The sequence below is a fragment of the Hyperoodon ampullatus genome (genome assembly GCF_949752795.1).
Source record: "Hyperoodon ampullatus genome assembly, chromosome: 9".
NCBI classification, from domain to species: Eukaryota; Metazoa; Chordata; class Mammalia; order Artiodactyla; family Ziphiidae; genus Hyperoodon; species Hyperoodon ampullatus.
The window spans coordinates 75,231,421-75,253,842 of NC_136922.1; the positions used below are offsets into that span (position 1 = coordinate 75,231,421).

General features: G+C 33.9%; 1 protein-coding gene across 3 annotated transcripts in view; it reads right to left on the reverse strand.

Annotated features, from left to right (window-relative positions):
* Positions 1-11,693: 11,693 nt before the first annotated feature.
* TFEC (transcription factor EC) overlaps positions 11,694-22,422 on the reverse strand; it is a gene marked incomplete at both ends in the record, with an annotated part of 148,992 nt that continues 138,263 nt past the window's right edge. For all 3 annotated transcript variants that reach the window (XM_079711150.1, XM_079711151.1, XM_079711152.1), the window contains 3 exons: positions 11,694-12,074; positions 12,958-13,105; positions 18,936-19,011. In XM_079711150.1, the coding sequence (XP_079567276.1) occupies positions 11,694-12,074; positions 12,958-13,105; positions 18,936-19,011 (605 nt within the window). The remainder of the gene's footprint in view (positions 12,075-12,957; positions 13,106-18,935; positions 19,012-22,422) is intronic.

The following is a 22,422-nucleotide window of genomic DNA, read 5'->3' on the forward strand; positions in this document are numbered from 1 at the left end:
CACTGTTAACCACTGATAGAATGTAAAACATAGGACACCTGGCAGGAAATCAAGAGATGTTTGATAAATAGATAAATGAGTGAATGGGTGAAGCTACAGTTTCACAGTGATCCTGCCCATTTTGTGTTCAGAATTACTTGCATTCTGTGAATATCAAGAGAACAACTTTTTAAATGATATAAATTATTTTCACCAATAGGAGAAATAATCTAGGAACAGTAAGGAGGGGGGTGGATGCAAAAAAGAATTGTGACCAAGTTTTGCTGCATTTGAAAAGGAAAAAGAAGTGTTTCTCTGACATCCTAAATTTCCTCATGCATACATCTCAAGCTTAGAGGTACTTATCATATTGGACACATGTCCCTAAGACACGGAAATGGGGGTTTCAGTATGAGAACTACTTTATGATGCTTGCAAAGAGCTCAGATGGAGAATCTCTCAATCCCCTGTTCCCGAATTAAACATCAACACATGGGAGTTGCGCCTGTTGCTCTGCAAGTGATCATGTCTCACACACAAGGCCAAGTCTGTCAGAAGATCAGGCAATGGCCCCTTAGTCCTGGTGTATCTATTACTATGTTTTCATTTGCCAGTAACAGAATTTCCCACCCAAACTGGCTGAAATATTAAAGAAGAATTTTTTTAAACCACAGAACTTAAAAAGACATGTGATAATGTAGGCTTTAGGTGGGAGTCAGTTGGTGTTCCCGCCATGTTTCTCTGGAATTCTCAAAACTCCTTCGTCCCCACATATATCAGCTTTTTTCTTGGGCTGACTTTCCTCTATATGATGGGATGGCCACCAGTATTAACTGGTCCCACATACTGCTCTGTTCACAAACATGGAGAGACAGCAAGCAAGTCACTTTTCGAAGTGATTAAATGAGAGCTTTGAGCTTCCTGAACTTTACTACCGTTTACTACCAATTACGTTGCCAAGGAAAAGCCATGAGCTAATTGTTGTAGGCCTGAGTTACCTGAACCAACCCCTATTGCAAGAACACATACTCGAAACTCGGGGTGGAATCTGTTCTGCCAAAGTGACACAGCTTCTTCCCAAGGGGGAAGGGCTGGAATGAATGATGATCTATGTCATTTCCATACTGTTGAAGAAGGCCCTGAATGCTTTTGCCAACATTCAAATGTTTTAGAGTAGACTTTTGACATATTTGCAGTAAATGCCTTCTAATACTCATGAGTCATCTCTATCTGCAAGGTATTTGGCAGAGAAACACATTCAGCACTACAAATGACTGACAAGAAATATCCTAGACACCAGTGTGCTAACCACACTACTTTAATTAGTACTGTAAAGGAGAAGTTGTAATAAATAACTTGCTTATATCCTAACAGGTAATAATCTAGTCATGGTAAGATTGGGGAATAAACAGCTTAATATTACCAGACATGTATGGCCATAATTTTAGCCCACAAGCAAATCCAGACTGTCCTATTATTATGAGATCCATTTGGAAGATTATGCTGTAGCAGGAAGCTATGGAGTTGATACCTGCAGAACTAGAAGACTCTGTCTCTATACCCACATTTCCTAATATATTCTTCCTCTTTCTCTACAATAAAGCACATTGGCCTTTCTATTCCTCAGGCAGGCCAAGTTGTTTCCACAGTGAGCCCTTTTCACATTTGCTCTCTCTTCTACCTGGCCTGGTCCTTTGTGCAACTTGTACACTCATAGCTTTGTGATCTTTCTTCAAATGTCACCTAACCTATGGTACTCTCCCTGATTATGTGTTCAAAGCATATATCTCTATTCTCATCACAGTCTATAATATTATCATCCTTTATTTTCTTCATAGGACTAATAGTACTTCAGAGTATTATATATTTTTTACTAAATTTTACTGTTTTCTATTTTTTAATTTGTTAATTGCCTATATTCCCTATTTAAACCTAAGTTAAATGAAGGCAGCATCTTGGTCTTATTTACTACAATGTCTCTGTATCTGTAATAATGTCTAACAAAGCACAAACACCATTTTTGTGGTGAAAAGTGCAAATAGTTTAGAGTGAGAAGCTGTGATCTGGGTTATGTGATCTAAGGCTGGTCATTCATCATTTTTATGCTGAGATTTTGAATATTTATGATGTATAAATGAACTGTTGTATAGGGAAGCTCCTTGAAAATTATAAAAATTCTATGCACTTCAAATTCTTTCTGTAATAATCAAGTTTTTTGATGGATGGCTAGATGGCTAGATAGACAGAAAGACATGGCTGAATATGTTAACCGAAACTATGATAATAGCATGCCACCAAATAGCTTACCTAAAAATTAAATAAATAAAAATTTGTTAGGAAATAGCAAATAGTTGATAATAGTTGCCATAGCTATTATTTACTGGGTGCTAACTAAACATATGCAGGGGATTGTGCTAAATTCTTTATGCAATTTCTCTCTTTTAATCCTCACTAACAACTTAATATGTTGCCAATTTACACATTGATGCACAGAGAGATTAAGTGAATCATCGAGGTCACACAGACCTTAAATTGTAGTGCAGGGACTTGAACCAACTTTGTCTGACTACAAACACTGTGGGGCTCTCAAATTATTACAGATATCTCAGATATTACATGCTGTCTCCGCATCTGATCTGAAAGTCTCTAAGAACCTTCACATTTTCTTGTCTACTAAATGAATGTGATCTCTCTGGAAAAATACCTAAAGTGATTGGTGTTACTCAAAAGAGTTGCTGAAAGCAATAAGATCTAGAGTGGAGAATAAAAATTGAAAAGCAAAAGGTCATTCAAAGACTCAACCTTCTTCCTTTCCTTTTATGAGTAATTTAAAAGAAAACAGGCTATTTTTCATTGAAATGATACATCTTCATCTCCTCCTCTTCTTCATCATTGTCCTCCTTGTCTTCCACTCCCTCTTTCCCCTTCTCTTTTGCCTTCCCTCTTCTTTCTTCCTCCTCTTTACTCTATTTTACTCTTAGCCCCTCCATCCTTCTTTTTCTCTTTTCCCTTTTTCTGAGACCTCACTCATACTCATAGATTTGAATATCAAGTCTACCATGAGCAGTCTCCATCTCCTTGATTAATACTAATAAGAAAAAGATCCCCTGTCTGGGAAGCTATTTGAGAAGACTATGTCTCGGTTCACCATCTCAGTATACTTCTTCCTCCACCTTCTCCTCACACACACACACACACACACACACACACACACACACACACACACAAAGTGCTTTCTTACTCTGGGCCTAGGAGAAGGGACACAAAGGTCCTCTGACCTAGTACCAGAATAACTTGGGTCTTATGTGATAAAGAATTGAGAAGATTTTAAGGCTAATTACTCCAAAAACGTCTAAATTTTCTGACCCCAAAGAGTTACATTCCCTATACCAAAAGCAGTCACGAGCCTCCTGAATTAGTCATAGTAATCTGACTGATTGCCTCTATTTAAGGAACCCTTCCCCTTCTCTTTCTCACCTCCCCTTTTGAACCAGGCTAGCCCTCACATTGCCTTTAGGTCTCAGTTTCCCTGAGATTGGTCCAGATGCCCTGATCTGTGCTTCCCTAGCACACTTAATCTTGCCAGCATAGCACATACTACACTTTACTGAAATATCATCTTTTATATTCCCCTCATCAACAACCACTGTTCTTTGGGGGATGCTTATTAAAGAAACAGTGAATGAATTAAAGGATGAATTCTAGAGTAGATTTCTCTATATCCATTGTTGCAGCATTTAGATATTATTTTCACTTCTGACCTCACCTTTTAGATAAACCAAAAGAAGACACAAATGCTTATCTCACTGCAATTGAAAGAACTGACAAAGAGAGACTGGAAGAGATTCATTTCAATGAATGGTCACAGCCTTGAGTGATCACCATTTCATTATCTGAAGAATCTTACACTTGCACACTTCCCTCACCTATAATTAACAATCACTTAATCATTTATTAATAAAATAGCATGTTAAGCAAGACACTGTGTTAAATAATGTGAGATATAGAGAAAGCTAATTTTTGCTTCCAATGCTCATCCATCTACTGAAGAAGATAATATATGCATGGCTATGAAAAACATCAATACAAAGATAGATTTTAAGTAGCAGCTAGCTGCTATAGCCATCAAGGACCATGACAATGATAACCGTTGATTAGGGTAGTGAGAAAAAAACCCTCAACGTTGGAAAATCTTAAAGTGGTCTTAGATTAAAGAACAGAAGGCCAGACTAGGATGGAAGTTGGAAGAACTATCTTTATTGATTTGAGGACCTAGGTAGAAAAGGTGACTCATCTATTCAATAAAAAAAATTTTTTTAAAGAAAAGGTAATTCATCTATATCTGAAAAATACTTTTTATATTTACCAATGAATAAATAGAAATTTAATGTCAGAATAAAGTCTCAGGGATCCCCTCTTCCTGTCCTTAGGAATATTACAATGGGTTTTAAACAACTACATACTGCTTCTAACATAGTTAGAGTGATTTTAAAGTCTTGAAGGACTTAGAAACCTACTTGTTCCATGTAATTATATGAAATAAGTATTTTTGAAGAGACAACCATATAACTCAAACACTATTTTTCTCCACAGAAACACACAGCATCACCTTTCACTTGTGTAAGCAAATAAATTATAATCTTGACTACGGTATTGTTCGCAGCAATTTAATTTTTTCTGAACATAGCTCTTATTCTATTATAATGCTTGAATGATTCACATGCAATGTTTCCAATCTACTTTTCTTGGCTTGTGAAACTTTTTAACAAAATGTTAGCATTTGCAGGCACCAGATGTTTTGACACAAGGAGAAGCAAAATGTAAATTTTAATCCATGCCAGGAACAATAGGCCACAGGCACCTTTTTCTTATTACATGAATTATATACTTAACCACATTGTGGTCAGTCCTATCAAAATCATCACCATCTAGAATGCTGTACTCTTGTCTTATGGTTGCCAACTAATGAAACTGCTATTTATTTAACATGATGGGTATCCAGTCCTTAACCCATAAACCTTATTGTATTTTACCACTTAACCACCCCACAGCTAGAACTCTGCAGGCGATAATAATAATAACAATTTTTTAGGTGGGTTTCAATATTCCTTTTGGTGGTCAATAAAATCAATGTTTGTAATATATTTAAAAGGTTTATAGCTGCAAATATCACTTATTTTAACAAAAACATTAAAACTTGTTACAACTTTCTTCATTTTTTCCATCTTTTTGACTCAACTCAGAGTAAGGGATGTGTGTGTGTGTGTGTGTGTGTGTTTCTAGCAGAAGGGATTTGCGGATAGCTTCAAATGTTGCCTACATGTAGGTTCCAATAAAAAAGTAACATAAGAATAGCATATTCATATATGTGGAGTCTTTCCTAGTATCAAGAGATTAGAAGACTTTTTTATAAGCTCCCACATAGGCAGACATGTATCTGTACCCAAATACACCACATATGTACATACACATACAATAAACAATCAAGTATAGAACCCATTCAGTCATCCTCTTTTCAGTCTATATAGTGTCAGAAAATCATCCTGACTTACCTTTACCTTATTAGAGTGGTTATTCCTTTCTACACAGAAATTATTGTATTGATCAGTATTTTTGGCATTGATAATGCATTAAGAAAAAAATTTATCTGATATAACATTTTAAAAAAATCAATGAACCTATATTTGAACACAGAATAGCATCTTTTTATAGTCAACTCAGAGCCATCCTTTTTATTATTTCTGAGGCAGGTGTGTAGAAAAAAATTCACAAACATGGTATTAAATATTAGAAAGTCTTAACATTTAACTGAAATTCTTATTAATTTCATTATCAAGGGATAGGTCTAGTCAATACCAATTAGCAGCTTTAAAATGTTTTACATATTAAAATACAGTATTCTGTTTATCCTAGATTGTCTGGGGACTATCTAGTATATTAAAAGATTTTGCAGAGTTTCTTAGTGATTTCATTGCTACAAGTATGCCTGTTAGCAATTTTGCAACATTTTGATGAACATTTTCCATAAATCAAAATCATAACAGCTTAAGAAGCAGATGGCAGGAGACTATATTTTAAAATGTAACAATTACTTTCATTAATAAGGAAATACTGGATTACTGTTTTCAGCATGGACTATGAAGTAAGCAGTTGTCAGTTGTGAAGTCTCATGGCTGTTAAGTATCCTTTCAGATGATTAACCCACATTCTATATTTTCCAGTGCAATCTATATACAAAGGCAGAACAAAAAGTATATTAAAGCATTTAATGATTCTATGCTTTCATTTTATACATATGCAAAGAAAATTTTGGTACATTTTTTAAAAGTATGTGTATAAGCATTCATTTATGTGTTAGAGAACACCAGTGCTATTTTCTTAGAAAATAAGACATTACTTTGTTATTAAAAATGAAAAATACCAATAGTTATAAATTCTACAGTCTTATTATACTTATATAAATTCTACAGTCTTATTAAACAATGTTTTCGTGATCTAACCAATGTTAGATTAAAATTATAGGAATATTACTTCAGCTATTCATATATATAAAATGCTATTAAAGTCAAAGATTTTTAACTACGTTGTTATTATTAAGATTAAATAGCTGAATTAATTGTAGCCTTGTATGCCATAAGCAACTGCAGTGCTTTTAGATGAGATCCTTGAATTTAGTTAGCTTTTAAACTTCAGTAGCCATGTAGTAAAGAATAATATAATATGTAACTTCCTGATTTCATATAATTCTTTCAGCATATTTTGCATATTTTCTATTTTGTTTGTTATATATAATCACCAGCTTTAAACGATGTACAAATAAAATTTATGTCTGTGGCAAAAGCTAAGTTGAAAATACAGAACTTTTGAAATAAAATGGTAGTGCAGGAATAGGAGAGGTAGAATTGGAAACACAAAAGTCTTTATAACTTTATTCTTGAAGCATGTTGGATAAATGTAGGAAAAAAAGATATATTACTGAAGATTTCAGCAGTAGAAAACACAACAGAAATCATTTGGATAGGTAGAAATACATACACAGATCCCTTTACAAGAAAAAGAAAAAAAGTTCCCTTTTATGTATAAAGCAGCAGATAGCAGTATTTCATCATTAAACTGATTGAATCCAGTGGGAGGTTTTTTTAATCAAAATAATTATTTTCTGATGATCTCCTATATACTAAAATTCTCTATGACTCTCACAGAAAACAAATGTAGCACAGAAAAATTTTAAGAAAACTATTTTTATCATTTTGAATACTTTGTTTACAAATTAGAAATCATACAAATGATAAGATATTGGTGTATACCATGAATAATGATTACAGAAAGGTCATAAGATGCATTAGATCAGCAACACTCTAAATGTGTTAAGTATTTATTAAGTAAATGAAATGAAATCTCTGTATATGTAACTTACACTAACTCAAATCGACATCTTGTATTTATCAACAAGCAGGGCACCAGAAGGGCAAAGGATGTAATTCCATGTAGCAGATATAGGCTGTGCCATTATCAATACTGAAGCAAAATTCAATCCCTCAGGTATTTTCAAGAAACCCAGATGGTTGATCTAGTGTTGATAACATAGCAAAAGATTAATTGATTCCAGTTTTCATCTACATCTTAGATATTATAAGGTCGATAAATATCAGCCTAGAGATATTGTAAAAACATTGGAACATTTAGTTATGCCATTTATTTAAATATAAAAATTCAACGATACCAGAGCAGCAAAAAATATTTTCATGATACTTTGAAGTATAAGAAAATTCAAGCATGGCTCAATCTATCAAAACAAAGAAAAAAATAAATTCTTTTTTACCTTGTGTAATCTAACTTCTCCCCTGACAATGAAGGTAAATGAGCACACCAATCAAGAAACTCGTTGTGTCTATTTTTTTAAAGTAAGAGCTATTAAATATTTTATTTATAGTCATATGAGTGGAAAAGAATGAGTTAAAAAAGGAGGAGAAAGGCTATTTCTCAATGTCCCAGCTCATCTGGCTATTTATTATTTAGAGCTTTTGTACCCACATCTAGAAAGCTAGGGTCACTGACTTCACATCTGTAAACTGAGAAAATATGATCTGTATATATATTCTCCAGTTATGCGGAAAATTCAATAAGAAAGGACACTAAGAAGAAAAAAATATGAAAAGCTACATCTACTCGTAGAGGCCCTTGTTATTTTAAGACAACTGGGAGTTGGAAAGGTTGTTTAGTGTGAGTCCACGAAAAGGAAGCCAATATTTTAGAGAAAAAAGATTGCATGGGACCTTATCTTGAAAAGATAACTAAAAATAATTTTTAAATTGTTTTAATTTTTAACAAAGTTTTTATTATTATAGAAATTACGTAATAATTATTTGAATGAACAAGGCTTGGTTAATTGTGTATTAATAGTTCAGTGGTAGCTGATATTTTCTGTGACAAAATTATTCGGTAAACAATATGCCTCTTTTACTGTTTTAAGTCTCATTTCTGCAAACATATTGTAGGCATCAATTTTCCCCAGGATCACTCTTGATTCTTATTCAAATAATTTGCCTGTGAATTTACATTATTTCTACTTTTAGATATATATATATATATATAAAGTTATATATATCTATTTAACTTTAAAATGTTATTGTCAGATAGTTACAACATCTATGTATCATAGAGAAACTGACCCATAAATGTATAAGCATATAACAGAGGTATATATATAACAGGGGATGTTAGAAAGGGGCTACTTTATAAGTGAACAATTTCTTTAGTGAATAGTTTAGTGTTTGGTACACTTTCACTTACCTATGAAACCTTATCATTTCTGGGACTGGGATAATGATATTCAGATAATTAGCGCTCCCTCCTCCATCATTACATATGACATTAACTGTACACTTAGCTCTTGATAGATACACAACTACAATGCTATCAATTGAGTAACAGACCTGATGTGGGAATTCTTCATCTGGGATCCAAGGAGATATTCAGGAGATCCCTCACACCTCTTAACACGTACAAATTTTGGGCTATATATATATATTCTGTATTTTTCCAGGGAGAAAGTCTATAACTTTCAATAGATTCTCAAGGCCTTAAAAAGTTAAGAACTACTGACTAAAATTAATTTTTTAATCTACTTCAGTTGACTGTGACACAACACTACTCTTCACTCTGTCTTTAAAAATCCATTACCTGTTTTACAATCCCCTGATAGATATTATAATCTGTAAGTAGTGGCAAATATTATTACCCTTTCCAGATCTCCTTCATCCAGACTCTACCATCCTGTGTCAAGCCATTCACTAGCTAAGATTATGAGAAATGGCTTTCAAGGCTGAGTAGTAGTATTTTAGCAGAATGGAAAATGATGACAGAGTAAAGAAATCCTCAGTGTAAGTTTTCTCAGAATATGAAGAAATTAGAATAATGTATAAAATGAGAATAGAAATTAGCCTTTATCTAGAATGATGTGTTTTCCATTGACCTCAAGATATATTCCTTCTCTATGATTTGTAATGCTAACTTATCAACTCGGATAATAAAGTGGAATTTTGTCATAAAGTATATAATGTTCTCTTGAAAATTCTTGAGGAAATGTATCTTATGGCTCTCTTTCATGTGATCTATTTCAGATGAATTTATCTATCTGGCTTTGACAACTATTCCTATAAATTAAGAGTTTTTTCATGTCAAAAAATGAAAATTATTTTAATTCTCCAAACTCTGAGCTAATGCTGTAAGCTAAGCCTGAGATAATAAACATACCATAAAGATTTAATATTTTCCACTTTCATTAGCATTAAAATCTCAAATTTTGTGATGACGTATTTTTCATGTAATACCTGAAGCACCCTTTCAAAAGTTTATCCCAAAGTTAATATTCATGAAAGATTACATGTCAATCACATTAGTAATATACAGTAGAATTTTAATTTTTAGGATTCTTCCTCTTAGTAAAAAAATTGCTACATCATTTCATCTTGGTTTTCAAGCGCTTTCATAACTTGTTGCCAGTATTTTTCAGGACTCCGAACAGGTGTCTTCTAGGGTGGTCAGATCTTTCTAATGAATGTATCATAAAGACACTTCCCCAACTTATTCTCGCTTTTATCATTTGGTTGATATTATTCACCTGTATAGCCTCCCCTCCACCAAATGTATGCTTTTTAAAAGAAGTTAAATTCTGCTATTCCCACACATTTTTGTGATTCTCCAATCTTCATTTTTAGTTTTTCTGACCTCCTGTATTTGCAGCTTATGCTGCACCATGTAGGCTTTAATTTTAAATGTCTTCTATCTTTTGTTGTGGTTTCTCATGCAGTCATTTTAACTCCCTGAGGAGTAAGACCATATCTTGCTCATCTGTTCTATATTTTCACAGAACACTGTAGTTTTGAGTATCCCTACATAAATACTCATTGATCAGATGATCATTCATGCAGGTCTAGCACAGAGTAACATCCTTGGTAAGTCAATTCCCAATGCTTTGAAGAAGCTCAAGAGAGAAAAATTTGAGTGAAGCACCATAGATATAAATAATAAATGCTAACAAGGCTAACAGAGATCTTAGGGTACTCTAAATACTCACAGGAATAGAACTTTATCCTCTGCTCAGAGCTGAATGTAATAAGAAAGATTTTCTGTTTTACTAATTATTTTGTCAGTTAGCAATCCAGTTTTCAGTATTTCATCAACTTGGAGCAAAACTGTATCAACTAATTAATTGAAATCCAACTTTGGAAACAGTGATAAGTTTTATTTAACAAATCAACAAACTGTCCTAGTAGGGGAACTTTCGATATTTTATTTGCTGAAACTGATTATCCAGTGTCTCTTCTTGATAAAGTAAAAAGGATTTGGAGTGTAATTTCAGATGCTGATTAGAAAATCAGAAGAATGAAGGGGGAAGAAAGAACATGTATTACGTGCATTGTGTACCTGTTTGCGGGGGCAGTGGGTATGCTTGTGTGAAGCGATAACAATTCTAGCCAGTATTCTTGAGGACAGTATTCAATGTGTTCTTTTTCTGAACTGAGCATATCTCCATAAATATGCAAAGATGCTTTTAGAGTTATGTGATTGAACTGACCAAGGGAATTAGAGTCTAATTTTAGAATCCTAAGTTTTTATAAATTTTCTGTATTTTATTGTGGAAAATTCTAATGTTTATTGTAGATTCACTTTTCAATTATAAGTGGTAGATAATCTATTTTTTAATTAGTTCCCCTATAAGGCTTGAACTTTAGACAACTATTCCCCAGACAGTGGAAAAAAGGCAATGAACAACCAGATCTGTCGATCTTGATTCTTGAAAATTAACATTGTCAGAGCTGAATAGGAAGGAGACAGAATTAAGAAAATGTATATTTCAGAAGGTTTATTCTTTGCAGTCTGTTAGTTCCAATAGTACACCACCAACTCACTACTTTTAAAATATCAGTAGAGAGCTATTTCTTATGTTGTGCCTCTTTCCAGGAAAACAAAATTTAAGTAGATTTGGACTCAGTAGTCAAAGAGAAAAAAATCTTTTTTGCTGTTAATAATTCTTCGACAATGTGCTTCTTCTTCCTGTGAATTCTGTTGTTTCTAGCCAATCAGTTTTTCATGAACAATATATTCCTTTCAGAAAAATTGAGCCAAAGCAATATATGAAACACAGAACTTCATTGCATAGCACCAGCATAGAATTGATTCCCAGTTGATGAATTGAGCTTGTTTATTTCTTATAACTCATCACCATCATCTAAGCTAAAGCTACTTCTCCTACTGCTCTCTTTGGAAACTGCAGGGGAAGTGGCAGACAGCAGAGGATCTGTTCCAAATGGAGATATTGTGTCATCCAGTAGCATGTCATCCAATCTTTGTTCCTCTTTCAAAGCCGCACTAAATGATAAATCTGTGAAGTGTGACAAAGGATCAGAGAAGGCCATAGCTTGATCACAGAGCTCAGGGCTTTTCCCCTGAGACAGAATCAATTGTTGGCAATAGTCTACTGAATTCTGCTCAAGATGGGCCTGTTGTTTCATGATGTGAGCACCTAAATCAACTGTGCCAAGTGAAGCCAGGGTTGGCAGACCATGAGCACGAGCCTGTATTTCTAGTTCCTGCAATTTCAAACAAGAATAATTAAATAATGACTTTGAAAGTAAACTCAACTCTATAGAGTAAGCCACAAATAGATTTAAAATATTAACAAGCACTCAAAATGAAGACTAATACATATTATAAATATTCTTTGCAAATAACAGAGTGTGGTATATTTCTAATGCCTGAAAAATAACCCTGAGGAAAATACTCAGATTTAAAAAAAATACTCAGATTGTTCGTTAAAGGAATACCTGACATATAATGGTCCCATAGTGGCTCAGGCTACAGTACAACTATTTGGAGACAGTGGAAATCTTCCAGTCATTCTTCCTGATTAATTTCTCTCTATAGGTCCATTTCATGGAAACAGGAGTGTTTTACCTGGCAGTAAGCTTGCTCACATATTAAAGAAAAAACCTTGAGGCTTATGAAAACCTATATTCTGAGATTTTGTGTCACATGAACAGATGAGGAGTGACAATATAAACTGGCATAATATGCCTTAAGGCAATGAACTCCACAGCAATGTTACTATAGAAATAAAAGGGGGAGAGGAGAATTTAATGTCCAATATTATCCAGAGAAACAAAGGTTCTGCTTATTATTATTTTTTGACTGGGATAATATTTGTGTGTTTATAAAATTGGTTCTATTTTCTGCATTTTTGCAATTAGTTATTGTCATTCATTATATATTTTTAAAGCCAACTTGATCCTAGATTTCTAATCAAAACCTAATTGAATCAATCTAATTCATGAACTTCTAAAAGGCAATAAAATTATCCTTGGGAAGAAAAAATAATTGTTAATGAGAAAAAAATAAATGAGACCAATGAATAAAACTGATGATGGATAAGTCATATGTAAGCTACATGGTTCATGGCAACGTTCTTATAAAAACCTGAATCCGGAGTAGAAGGCGCCTGTTAGCCTGCTCTAATTTCTTCTGTCTGTGTTCTAATTCTCGAGCTCTCTGTTGTTCTTTTTGTAGCCACTTGATGTACTCCACTGATGCTTTTAGAATGGTTCCTTTGTTCCAGCGCATATCACTGTAGAAAGGAGAGATAACCTTTTCACAATTGTGCATGTCAGCAGAATTCATAAGAACTTACAAAATCTTTCACATTAATATGAAATAATGATTTACATGACTATTATTCACTCTTAGATATTATTGCTTCTGAATAGAAATTTTAATAGAATAGTTAAGAAGCCCTTATATAGTAAAATTAATCCCAGAATGAAAATAAGTGTCAAAAGAAAGTAATAAAGTGACTTTTTGTGGGAGAGCTAAATGCAATATCATGATTCTACCATTACAGTTTTTATATTTTTAGTGAAAATTGCTTTTATTATTAACTCCAAGATTAAAATCTATGTGCGGTATTTCTGCATTAATGAACGAGGAAATGTACATTACTGAGGACTTAAGCCTAAATTTTTTAAGATCATTTCAAATGTATCAATCTTTTAACGTACTTTCTATAAGGTTGCTTTTATGCTTTTAGGAAAAGAAAAATAAAGTCCCTCCTGAATGGTGATCCTGAGTAATTGTGAAACAAATCGGAGTTTGGCAACATCACTTTATGCAATAGAGCAAAACTTTCTGGAATCATTAGGCAAATTTTTCTGCACAAAAAGCATCAACATTTTTTTTAAAGCTGGATATCTATTTTTAAGTAAGTGTACAATAAGTAAATACAGTTGAACATTGCCAATAATCTTCAGACTGTAGCACAGAAAAAAGATTTTATTAAAACTTATTTTTAGACAGGAGAGATGGTAAATTTGGAATTACAGAACAGGCTACTGAGTTTAATATCTAAAAACATACATCAATAAATTTAGGTCTGTCTGACAATTCATAATATGTATGGAGAATAGGGCCAAACTGATTGCTAAAAGTTAATCAGAGCTCTTGAAAAATCTGGATGAATTTTCCATTTAGAATCATGAGATTTCTTTTAATACAACAGAAAGTAAACTTGTAGGGAAAATTTTAAAAGACATTACACTGCATGTATTTTTGGTTTACGTGATCTACATGAAATTCATGGAACTTAATATGTATGTATTAAGTGTTCAGAAGTGGGAAAATGTAGTTTATGAAAAACCTGACTGGCATGTGCCTCACTGGAAGTTCAGGTTAGATGACAATTCCATTAGCTGTAACAAATTAAAGGAAGATACATTATTCTACCACAGGTGAAAATGCTTATTAGGTGAGAATGCTGAAATAAGCCATCTTCTACTGAAAAGCACCAAACCATTGCCAGGTCTGTCTCAAGCTTGAAAATGCTTTGTCAGTTCTCTGGGGCCATACAGCTGTTGATATCTTTCCAAGCACAGTGAATTATCTAGTGGTGGGAAGGGTAGGGGGAAAAGAGGCTACTTTTGTCATTAAACCAAGAAGTTATCTGTCACTGAAAAGTGTAGTGAACTCCTGAGTTAAAACTCTAAGCAGCAACAGGAGTCTAAAGGCCCTAATTTTGTTTTATTTCTTCTCATGGGAAGAAAAACTTGAAGGACAGAAGGAATAGGATGAAAACAATAACCCTAGTCAACTTTGAAGTTTAAGGTACTGTTTATTTAGGTCTAGAATAAACCTTCAAAGTTGTGGTAGATCCATCCACTTCATTACAAATGACTCAATTTCATTTCTTTTTATGGTTGAGTAATATTCCATTGTATATATGTGTCACATCTTCTTTATCCACTCATCTGCTGATGGACACTTAGGTTGCTTCCATGTCCTGGCTATTGTAAATAGAGCTGCAATGAACATTGTGGTACATGACTCTTCTTGAAATATGGTTTTCTCATACAGAATGAAGTCAGTCAGAAAAAGAAAAACAAATACCGTATGCTAACACATATATATGGAATCTAAAAAAAAAAAAAATTGTTCTGAAGAACCTCGGGCAGGACAGGAATAAAGACGCAGACATAGAGAATGGACTTGAGGACACGGGGAGGGGGAAGGGTAAGCCGGGACGAAGTGAGAGAGTGGCATGGACATATATACACTACCAAATGTAAAACTGATAGCTAGTGGGAAGCAGCCACGTAGCACAGGGAGATCAGCTCAGTGATTTGTGACCACCTAGAGGGGTGGGATAGGGAGGGTGGGAGGGCGACGCAAGAGGAAGGAGATATGGGGATATATATATATATGTATGGCTGATTCACTTTGTTATAAAACAGAAACTAACACACCATTGTAGAGCAATTATACTCCAATAAAGATGTTAAAAAAAAAGTTGTGATAGAAAACACACAATGGGTTTTGCTACAATATCTACTTGATGTCATTTCACTAAATGTTTAAAAGTTTACTCTATTTAAAGCCATTTTAATATATGAGGTTTCTTCTGAAAATATTTCAAGTTTTCCAAATATATTAAAGAGATGTTTACCTCTCTCCCAAGATAATTTCATGTAGTTAGGCATTAAAAAACATTATATATGACATTATACTATAAACACTAACACATACAAGGACATACCTAAGGAGTGAATGTTGATACTGGCTTTTCATTTTCTACAAAATAATTTTCTTTGAAGAACTTATATCTTTGAGAAAGTTAAAAGCTTGAATGTATATAGGGCTAAAGCAGGTAACAGAAATATGTAAGTTGGAGTAAGAATGCTGCCAGGCAAAACTATGGAAAATGTACAATCTGTTGTCATCTTAGGAGTGCACATTCACTTAGAAGCATTAAAAAAATAAAAAAGAAAGAAAACACTATGACAGGTCTGATTCTTCTTGCTTTGATCAACATTTTATAACTTCTGATTTAGAAAGTCTTGTTAGGTCTCATTTACTACCTCAATTGCCATTCTTACACAAAAGCCGGAGAAAGTTCTGACTGTAGAAGATAAAAAAATCAATACAAAAATACCTTAATTTTATATATAAAAAAGTAGAAAGGAAAGAATAATTTGATAGCACAACTAGAATAATTCATGCTCTGTTGGCATTTTTATATCTACAAATATGATTTTTTGTAAATATGATTAATTAAAAGCACATATGAAGTAAATCACTACCACACATCTGTAGAAATGCTTCACTTTTTGTATTTGCTAGTTTTGTTTGGTTTTATTTTTCACTGACAGTTAAGAGACTGTGTGCTTTTCATTTCATTTTCTCAACATATATACCTCAACGATAGCTCGACTATACTTTTTCCCTTCTGAGCATACTATTTTGACCCAGCAAAGAAGAAAGAAGTACAAATTTCTGAATGTTTTTCATACTCAAAAATTGCAACTTCATAGAATTCAAAATGCTTTCAGGTATTAGCTTTCATTTGCTAAGCCAAACCGTAAGTTTATTCTAGCCATGAGCTGGAAAGGTCCTCAGAGCCTTTTTATAACCAAAGCTTCAGAGTTCCTGCTACTTGCCCAAGAGCATGCGGTGTTTAGAAGATGAGTCCTAGGTCTCCTCTCTCAGTTCAGTGCTGTATCTGCAAATCTGTGGCTTTCCCACTTTTTCAAATGCATCTGCCATAAGAAATGTGTTTTCTATTGTGACCCATTGCACTCTTTGTACATATAACAGCAACAAAGTTTTCATGAGGTATTACTATCCTTCTAACGTGTAATATGTAATACTCTGATATTTTCAGTGCCTACATATAATATAATAGAATTAAAACAATTAATAATTCCCCTTTCTGAAATACACAAAGAAGAGAAAGTCCCTTAAGAATACTTAAAATGAAGCTTTCCCAATTATGGTCCCTTTCAGATGTGATTCTGTGATAAATTGATTTTCCATGTTCTAGATCAGGGGTAGACAAACTATAGCCTGCATCCTGTTTTTGTCAATAAAGTTTCATTGGATGCAGTCATGCTCTTTCATATACATATTGTCTATGTCTGCTTTCATGCTACAATGGTAGAGTTGAATAATTGTGAGAGATTTTATGCTCACAAAGCTTGAAATAATTACTATCTGGCCCTTTAGAGGAAAAGTTTTCCATCCCCTGTTCTGGACAATGAATTAGAACCAGAAAGGAGCCATTTTACAACCAAAGCTCCTATAAAAATGTAGAGTAATAATTATCCCTCATACAAGCTTTATAATATTCTCATACATATTACTTGATTTTATTTTTATAAAAACCTAGCCATATAATTGGTGCTTTACAGGTATGGTGACATCTAAAGATGTTCAGTCAGGCTTCAGAGTCCAATTTTATAGTCTCGTCTGTTTTCTGCATATAACCTGGGCCTGGCACTGTGGGTTAGCTCTACTGGTTACAAGGGAAGCTCTCTTAACTGACCTTATTTAATCACTTTCAGGATTAATTAATGTTCTCCATTCCCTTTGTAATACTCACTGACTGTTGACAGAACAAAGTAGACCCTAGGCTACCTTCTGAGACACCCAGGTACTTCTGTTATCCTTGTGGTGACATGTACTTAGTGACAGGCTGTTAAATGAATGCCCATTGTACTTATTATTGTGATAGTATAATTAAATTATATGTATGTTAACTAATGAAATACGAATGCAAAAGAAGAAAATGCATTTATAAAAATAGTTATTGTTCTTAGGAAAAGTATATTAAAAGCTTTGGAAAAACTCAAGTAAAATGTCAGTAGAGATAGGTTGCTAAAAAATATGTTGTAAGAAATTAGAGTGCAAACATTTTTAAAAAATCCATCTATACTTAGGTGGTTGGCCCTTAGGTTTTTGTTTTATCTTTAAGAAATTGAAATAGACTATACATTTTTGTGTAGTTTATGTAAGAAAGAAAAATTGAAACACATTCAAACTAAAAGGTCTTGGTCTTACATCAAATGTTTGGTGAATAAATGTGCATTTATATTTTAAGTGTTAAAAAAAAGTCTTATCTGGAAAATGGATGTTCCCTTCTGCTAACAGAAAGAGTTGCATGCTTAGAGACTTCAAAAGATTTGAAAATTTATTGGTAGGACCTACACCAAGATTGAGCTCTTCCTACTTTCTGTCCAGTGCTCTTTCTGCCATTCTACTGGAGATGCCTTCACTATCTACTATGCCCATAAGAATAAATATGGCATTCCCTTCTATTATAAATGGATGAATTGTCCAAGTGAATTAACACATTTACATTTAGGGAAAGAATACTTTCAAATTTCACAAATATCACTTTATCAAATATCATCATTTCTGAATAATGGATTTTTGCCAGTATCTGGAGAGTCCAGTTCTCAGTCTGAACAAAACATTTTTTCTAGTCATTATTAATGCTACAATGTTTTCATGTTTTTAGAGACACACTTAACATGCTAAATTGATATTTTGTTTTTTCAACTATTTCTTGAAATTTACAACCTCAAACATCTTGTTTAACTGACTTTGTGACTGTATGACACCATAACCTAGCTGAAAATTTAATTGCAATAAGCGATTATTGACTGGCATCAATCAGCCTGTTTTTACAATTCTATTTTTTCTACTTGCATATCGCCAGAATTTTGGAACCTCTGAAAATTCAACATCCCAATTTTCACGTACACATAAATCTTAAATTGGAAGGAGTGCTATAATCATAAATTGAGGATGCCAGTCAGTATCATGAAAGCATTTGGTACTACCGCTAAATTTGCAAATATCGGTGTCATACAGAAAAATCCACTAAATACTGAGAAGAAATAATTTACTTATTTCCTATAGCTCAATAGGACAAGTGTTAGTAACAACATTGATGCCAGTAATAACTATCAGCCTTGAATAGATATTAAAAAATGAGACCAGCAGTAGGCTAATCTTTACCACAGCTGCTTAGTTTCCTAGTCTTTGGTTCTCCCCTCCCCCTCTCCCTCCCACCCATTTTGGGGGGGATTGAAACCATAACATTATTAATAAATGATTGGTGAACTCACGGATCATTAGACTTTGGAATAAGAGTGCCAAGCTCCTTGATTCGGTAATTAATATTATACCTTCTTCTTCTTTCAACTATTAAAAAAGAAATATTATTGATTATCTCATTAAAGCATAATTCATTTTTGGTCAGCTGTAAACTTTCTTAACAATCTTGAAAAACAATGAGCAAAAAAGTTTCATTCAGTGAAAAGGGTGCTTTTCAAAAATAAAAAATTCAAACCATTTTATTCTAAAAGTAAAAATAACAATATTAGAATTGTGAGTCTATTATTCACAATTATTTTAAAACATTTTCTCTCAAAAACAACATTTTTATCATTCTTTGAAATGCAATAATATTCACTCATACTGATATATATATATATATATATTTATATTCTCTCCTTTCTCATACACGCCACTGAAAGGCTAACACAAAGTTTGCTACATGGTACGTATGTGTGCCCAAATAGACTATGACCTCTTTGAGGGCAGGGACCATTTCTTTTGTATCTCCAGAGGCCTTGGCATGTAAAAGGTGCTAAATAAATGTACGTTGATTAGACTATAAATATAGTTTTCTAATTTAACAACTTTCAATAATACATAGAGCAGTGATTCTTAAACTCTGGCATGCATCAGACACACCTGGAGGGATAATTAAAATAAATTTATACCCCGCACCTAGAGATTCTGATTTTAGTAGGACTGGGTTGGGACCCAATAATTTGCATTTCTAACAAGTTCCCAGGTGATGCCGATGCTGCTTGTCTAGGGCCCATACTTTGAGAACTACTGATATAGGTTTTTATTCAGAGACTGTTTTCTCTGTTTGCATTTCTATGCATCCATTGCTTATGGAAATTCTGTGCATCTAGTAAATGTTCAATAAATGTCAAATATACAAATAAGCAGAGTTTTCTATGTTGACCCTTACCTAAGAGCAGTCTTATAGAGCACAGAGTAGTCCTATATTCCCAGTGCTCTATATTCCCAGTATCAGGAACCACAACTTATGCATAATATTGTTTAAGTAGCTAACATTTTTAAAGCTTTTTAGGGAAATGAAGGAAGTAAAATGTCATGAAGAGGAAGAAAACTATATGTCAAAAACATTAAACCATACGTGCTTCAAAAATAAGATCTGTTACTAGAAACAAGGAAAGTCATGAAAAAAATATCAATTGTCTTGGTGAACCTACTCTACAAAGCAATTTACCATGAATGAACTTGATCTTCAAAAATAATACATTGGGATTCCTCTGAAATTAGGATATAATTGATTCTTGGGAGAGTTTATTTTCCCTCTTTACCAATCCTGTTTTCCTATGCATGTGATTCAAAAAACTGACACCATATAAAAAACTGAAAAGAAAATAAACAAGGATAATGCTGATAGAAATACATTTATATTTTACAGTGAGAATTTTAGTAAGTCTATGTTCACACATACTCACTCCTATATTATAAAACAGACTTTTAAATATAAGATGAAGAGCAGCTAGGAAGGATGTTCACAGTTTTATCTCAAAATAGGAGACTGGTTTAGTCCTATAATGGTTTATCAAAATCTATTATTTAGATGCACCTTATGTAAAATATCAGAAATTCCTACCCAGCTCTTCTTAGATTGTGCCCAGTAAAACTTTTAATGGCTAATTATGATGAGAAGTTTGGTTCCTCAATGTTTTCATCTCCAGTACTAGTTGTCTGTAAAGGAGTCAAGTTTTAAGAAATTACTAAACTATTTCATGCTTCAGGTGATTTCACTCTTCACCAAGTTTTTGATATATTCACTCATTCCTGTCCTTAGATCCAAGCAAAAGGGGCCTCTCTTCTCAGACCCCATACTGATGAGGAGCCCCCTTTGCCTTTTCTTACCATACCCATCCACACTGAGCAAGGCAGCCACAGGACAAAGGGATCCCCCTTCTAAACTACATTCCAGGTAATTTGCAACAGGAATATCTTCCCAAACACCCTGAGCCTGTTCAGGCTGCTTCCCAGGTCCATCCTCTTGAGGGAGGATCAGGACACCAAGTCGCTTACCCTAGTCCCAAGATGCAGACAAGGGGCAGCTGTTTGCAGAGATATGTATGGAACTTGAATATACAGAATGAGGGGTTCCCACTCGTGTTTGAGTCCACTTGCAGCATAGAAATGCAAGTGGCCTCTAGGGGGTAGAGAGAGAAGTGAGCTGGGCTGCTGGCTAAAGGCTGGCATTGCCCCACCCTGACATTCCTATTCAGAATTCCAAGGATCTGAGAATTCTTATTTCACACCTGGCCTTCCAATCTTTAGGAAGGATAGAACATACTTAATTTAGCATTTCTAGCTTGAGTTATAGCTTTTAAGTATTTAGACATCTGGTAAGTGGGACTTTATTTGTCCTCCAGCCATGATCCTCACAAATGTTAAGGGATATCCTAGATTCATATTTAAAATGTGATATTAATTTTTTGTAACACTGATATCTCCAAAAAGGAAGATCACTAAGAGAATCCAAATTAGAAAACTCTTTGATAATGGTCATACGAGGCACCTATCATACTTTACATTAAATGACCTGTTATTTAAAGTGCAAACATAGAGGAGAGAAGAAAGGAGCAAGGAAGGTAATAGTTAGCAGGCTTAAAACTAAGAGAGAAGCCTTTAGCTCCTCGTTTTATTATTAATTCCTTCTGGCAACAACTAGCTCTGTCTTTCAGGTTCTACTGACACTTATCTTCTCTGCCACTAAGTGATCAGAATCAAATGATTTCCCTCTCCATAATTACTCTAAGGACTGTTATAACCACAGGTCAGCTCTCTCCTCAGTCACACAGTCAACCTACTCTGTGATGTAGGCAGATGCTTCATGAACAGATATATGCAGGTTTCACAGGTACATGTAGAATCAATTTCAACTAACCACATGTAAGGAAATTCCTGGTTTGTTTTAGAGCTTTAAAGTTTTTATTTAATTCTATTCTATTCTATTTTTTTCTCATTTTTTGATTTGGCTCCCAGAACAAAAAAGCTTCACACTCAATTAGTCAAGCTTACTTAAGACAGTTAAGCATTTGAGACATAACAAAGCACTCTAAAGCTCAACTTGCCCCTCATCAACTTCCCTGGACTGCATTTACCCATCTCATGTGACCCATTATCAGAGTCAAATTGACCCCCAGGAAGGCATAAGAGGTCCCTTTTTTGGCAGCAGCAGTGGAATTCAGCAGTACAACATAAGCAGTACTTTCAGATAACTTATCATTAGGAAGGGAGGAGCAGATTGACACAGAAAGATAAGAACCTGGAGTCACATTTCTTGCTATTTAAATGGTGTACATTTTCTAAAGTCACTTTTATCTCTTTAAACCTTGGAGTCAATGAGTCACAACTGAGTTCAGACATAACTCAATGCTCACATGCAGTCTTCTTGAGAGACAGAGAATGATCAAGGAGAGAACTTGAGATGCTGAACTTCATAAAAATGCCTAGATTTTCTGAGAGTTCACATTGTTT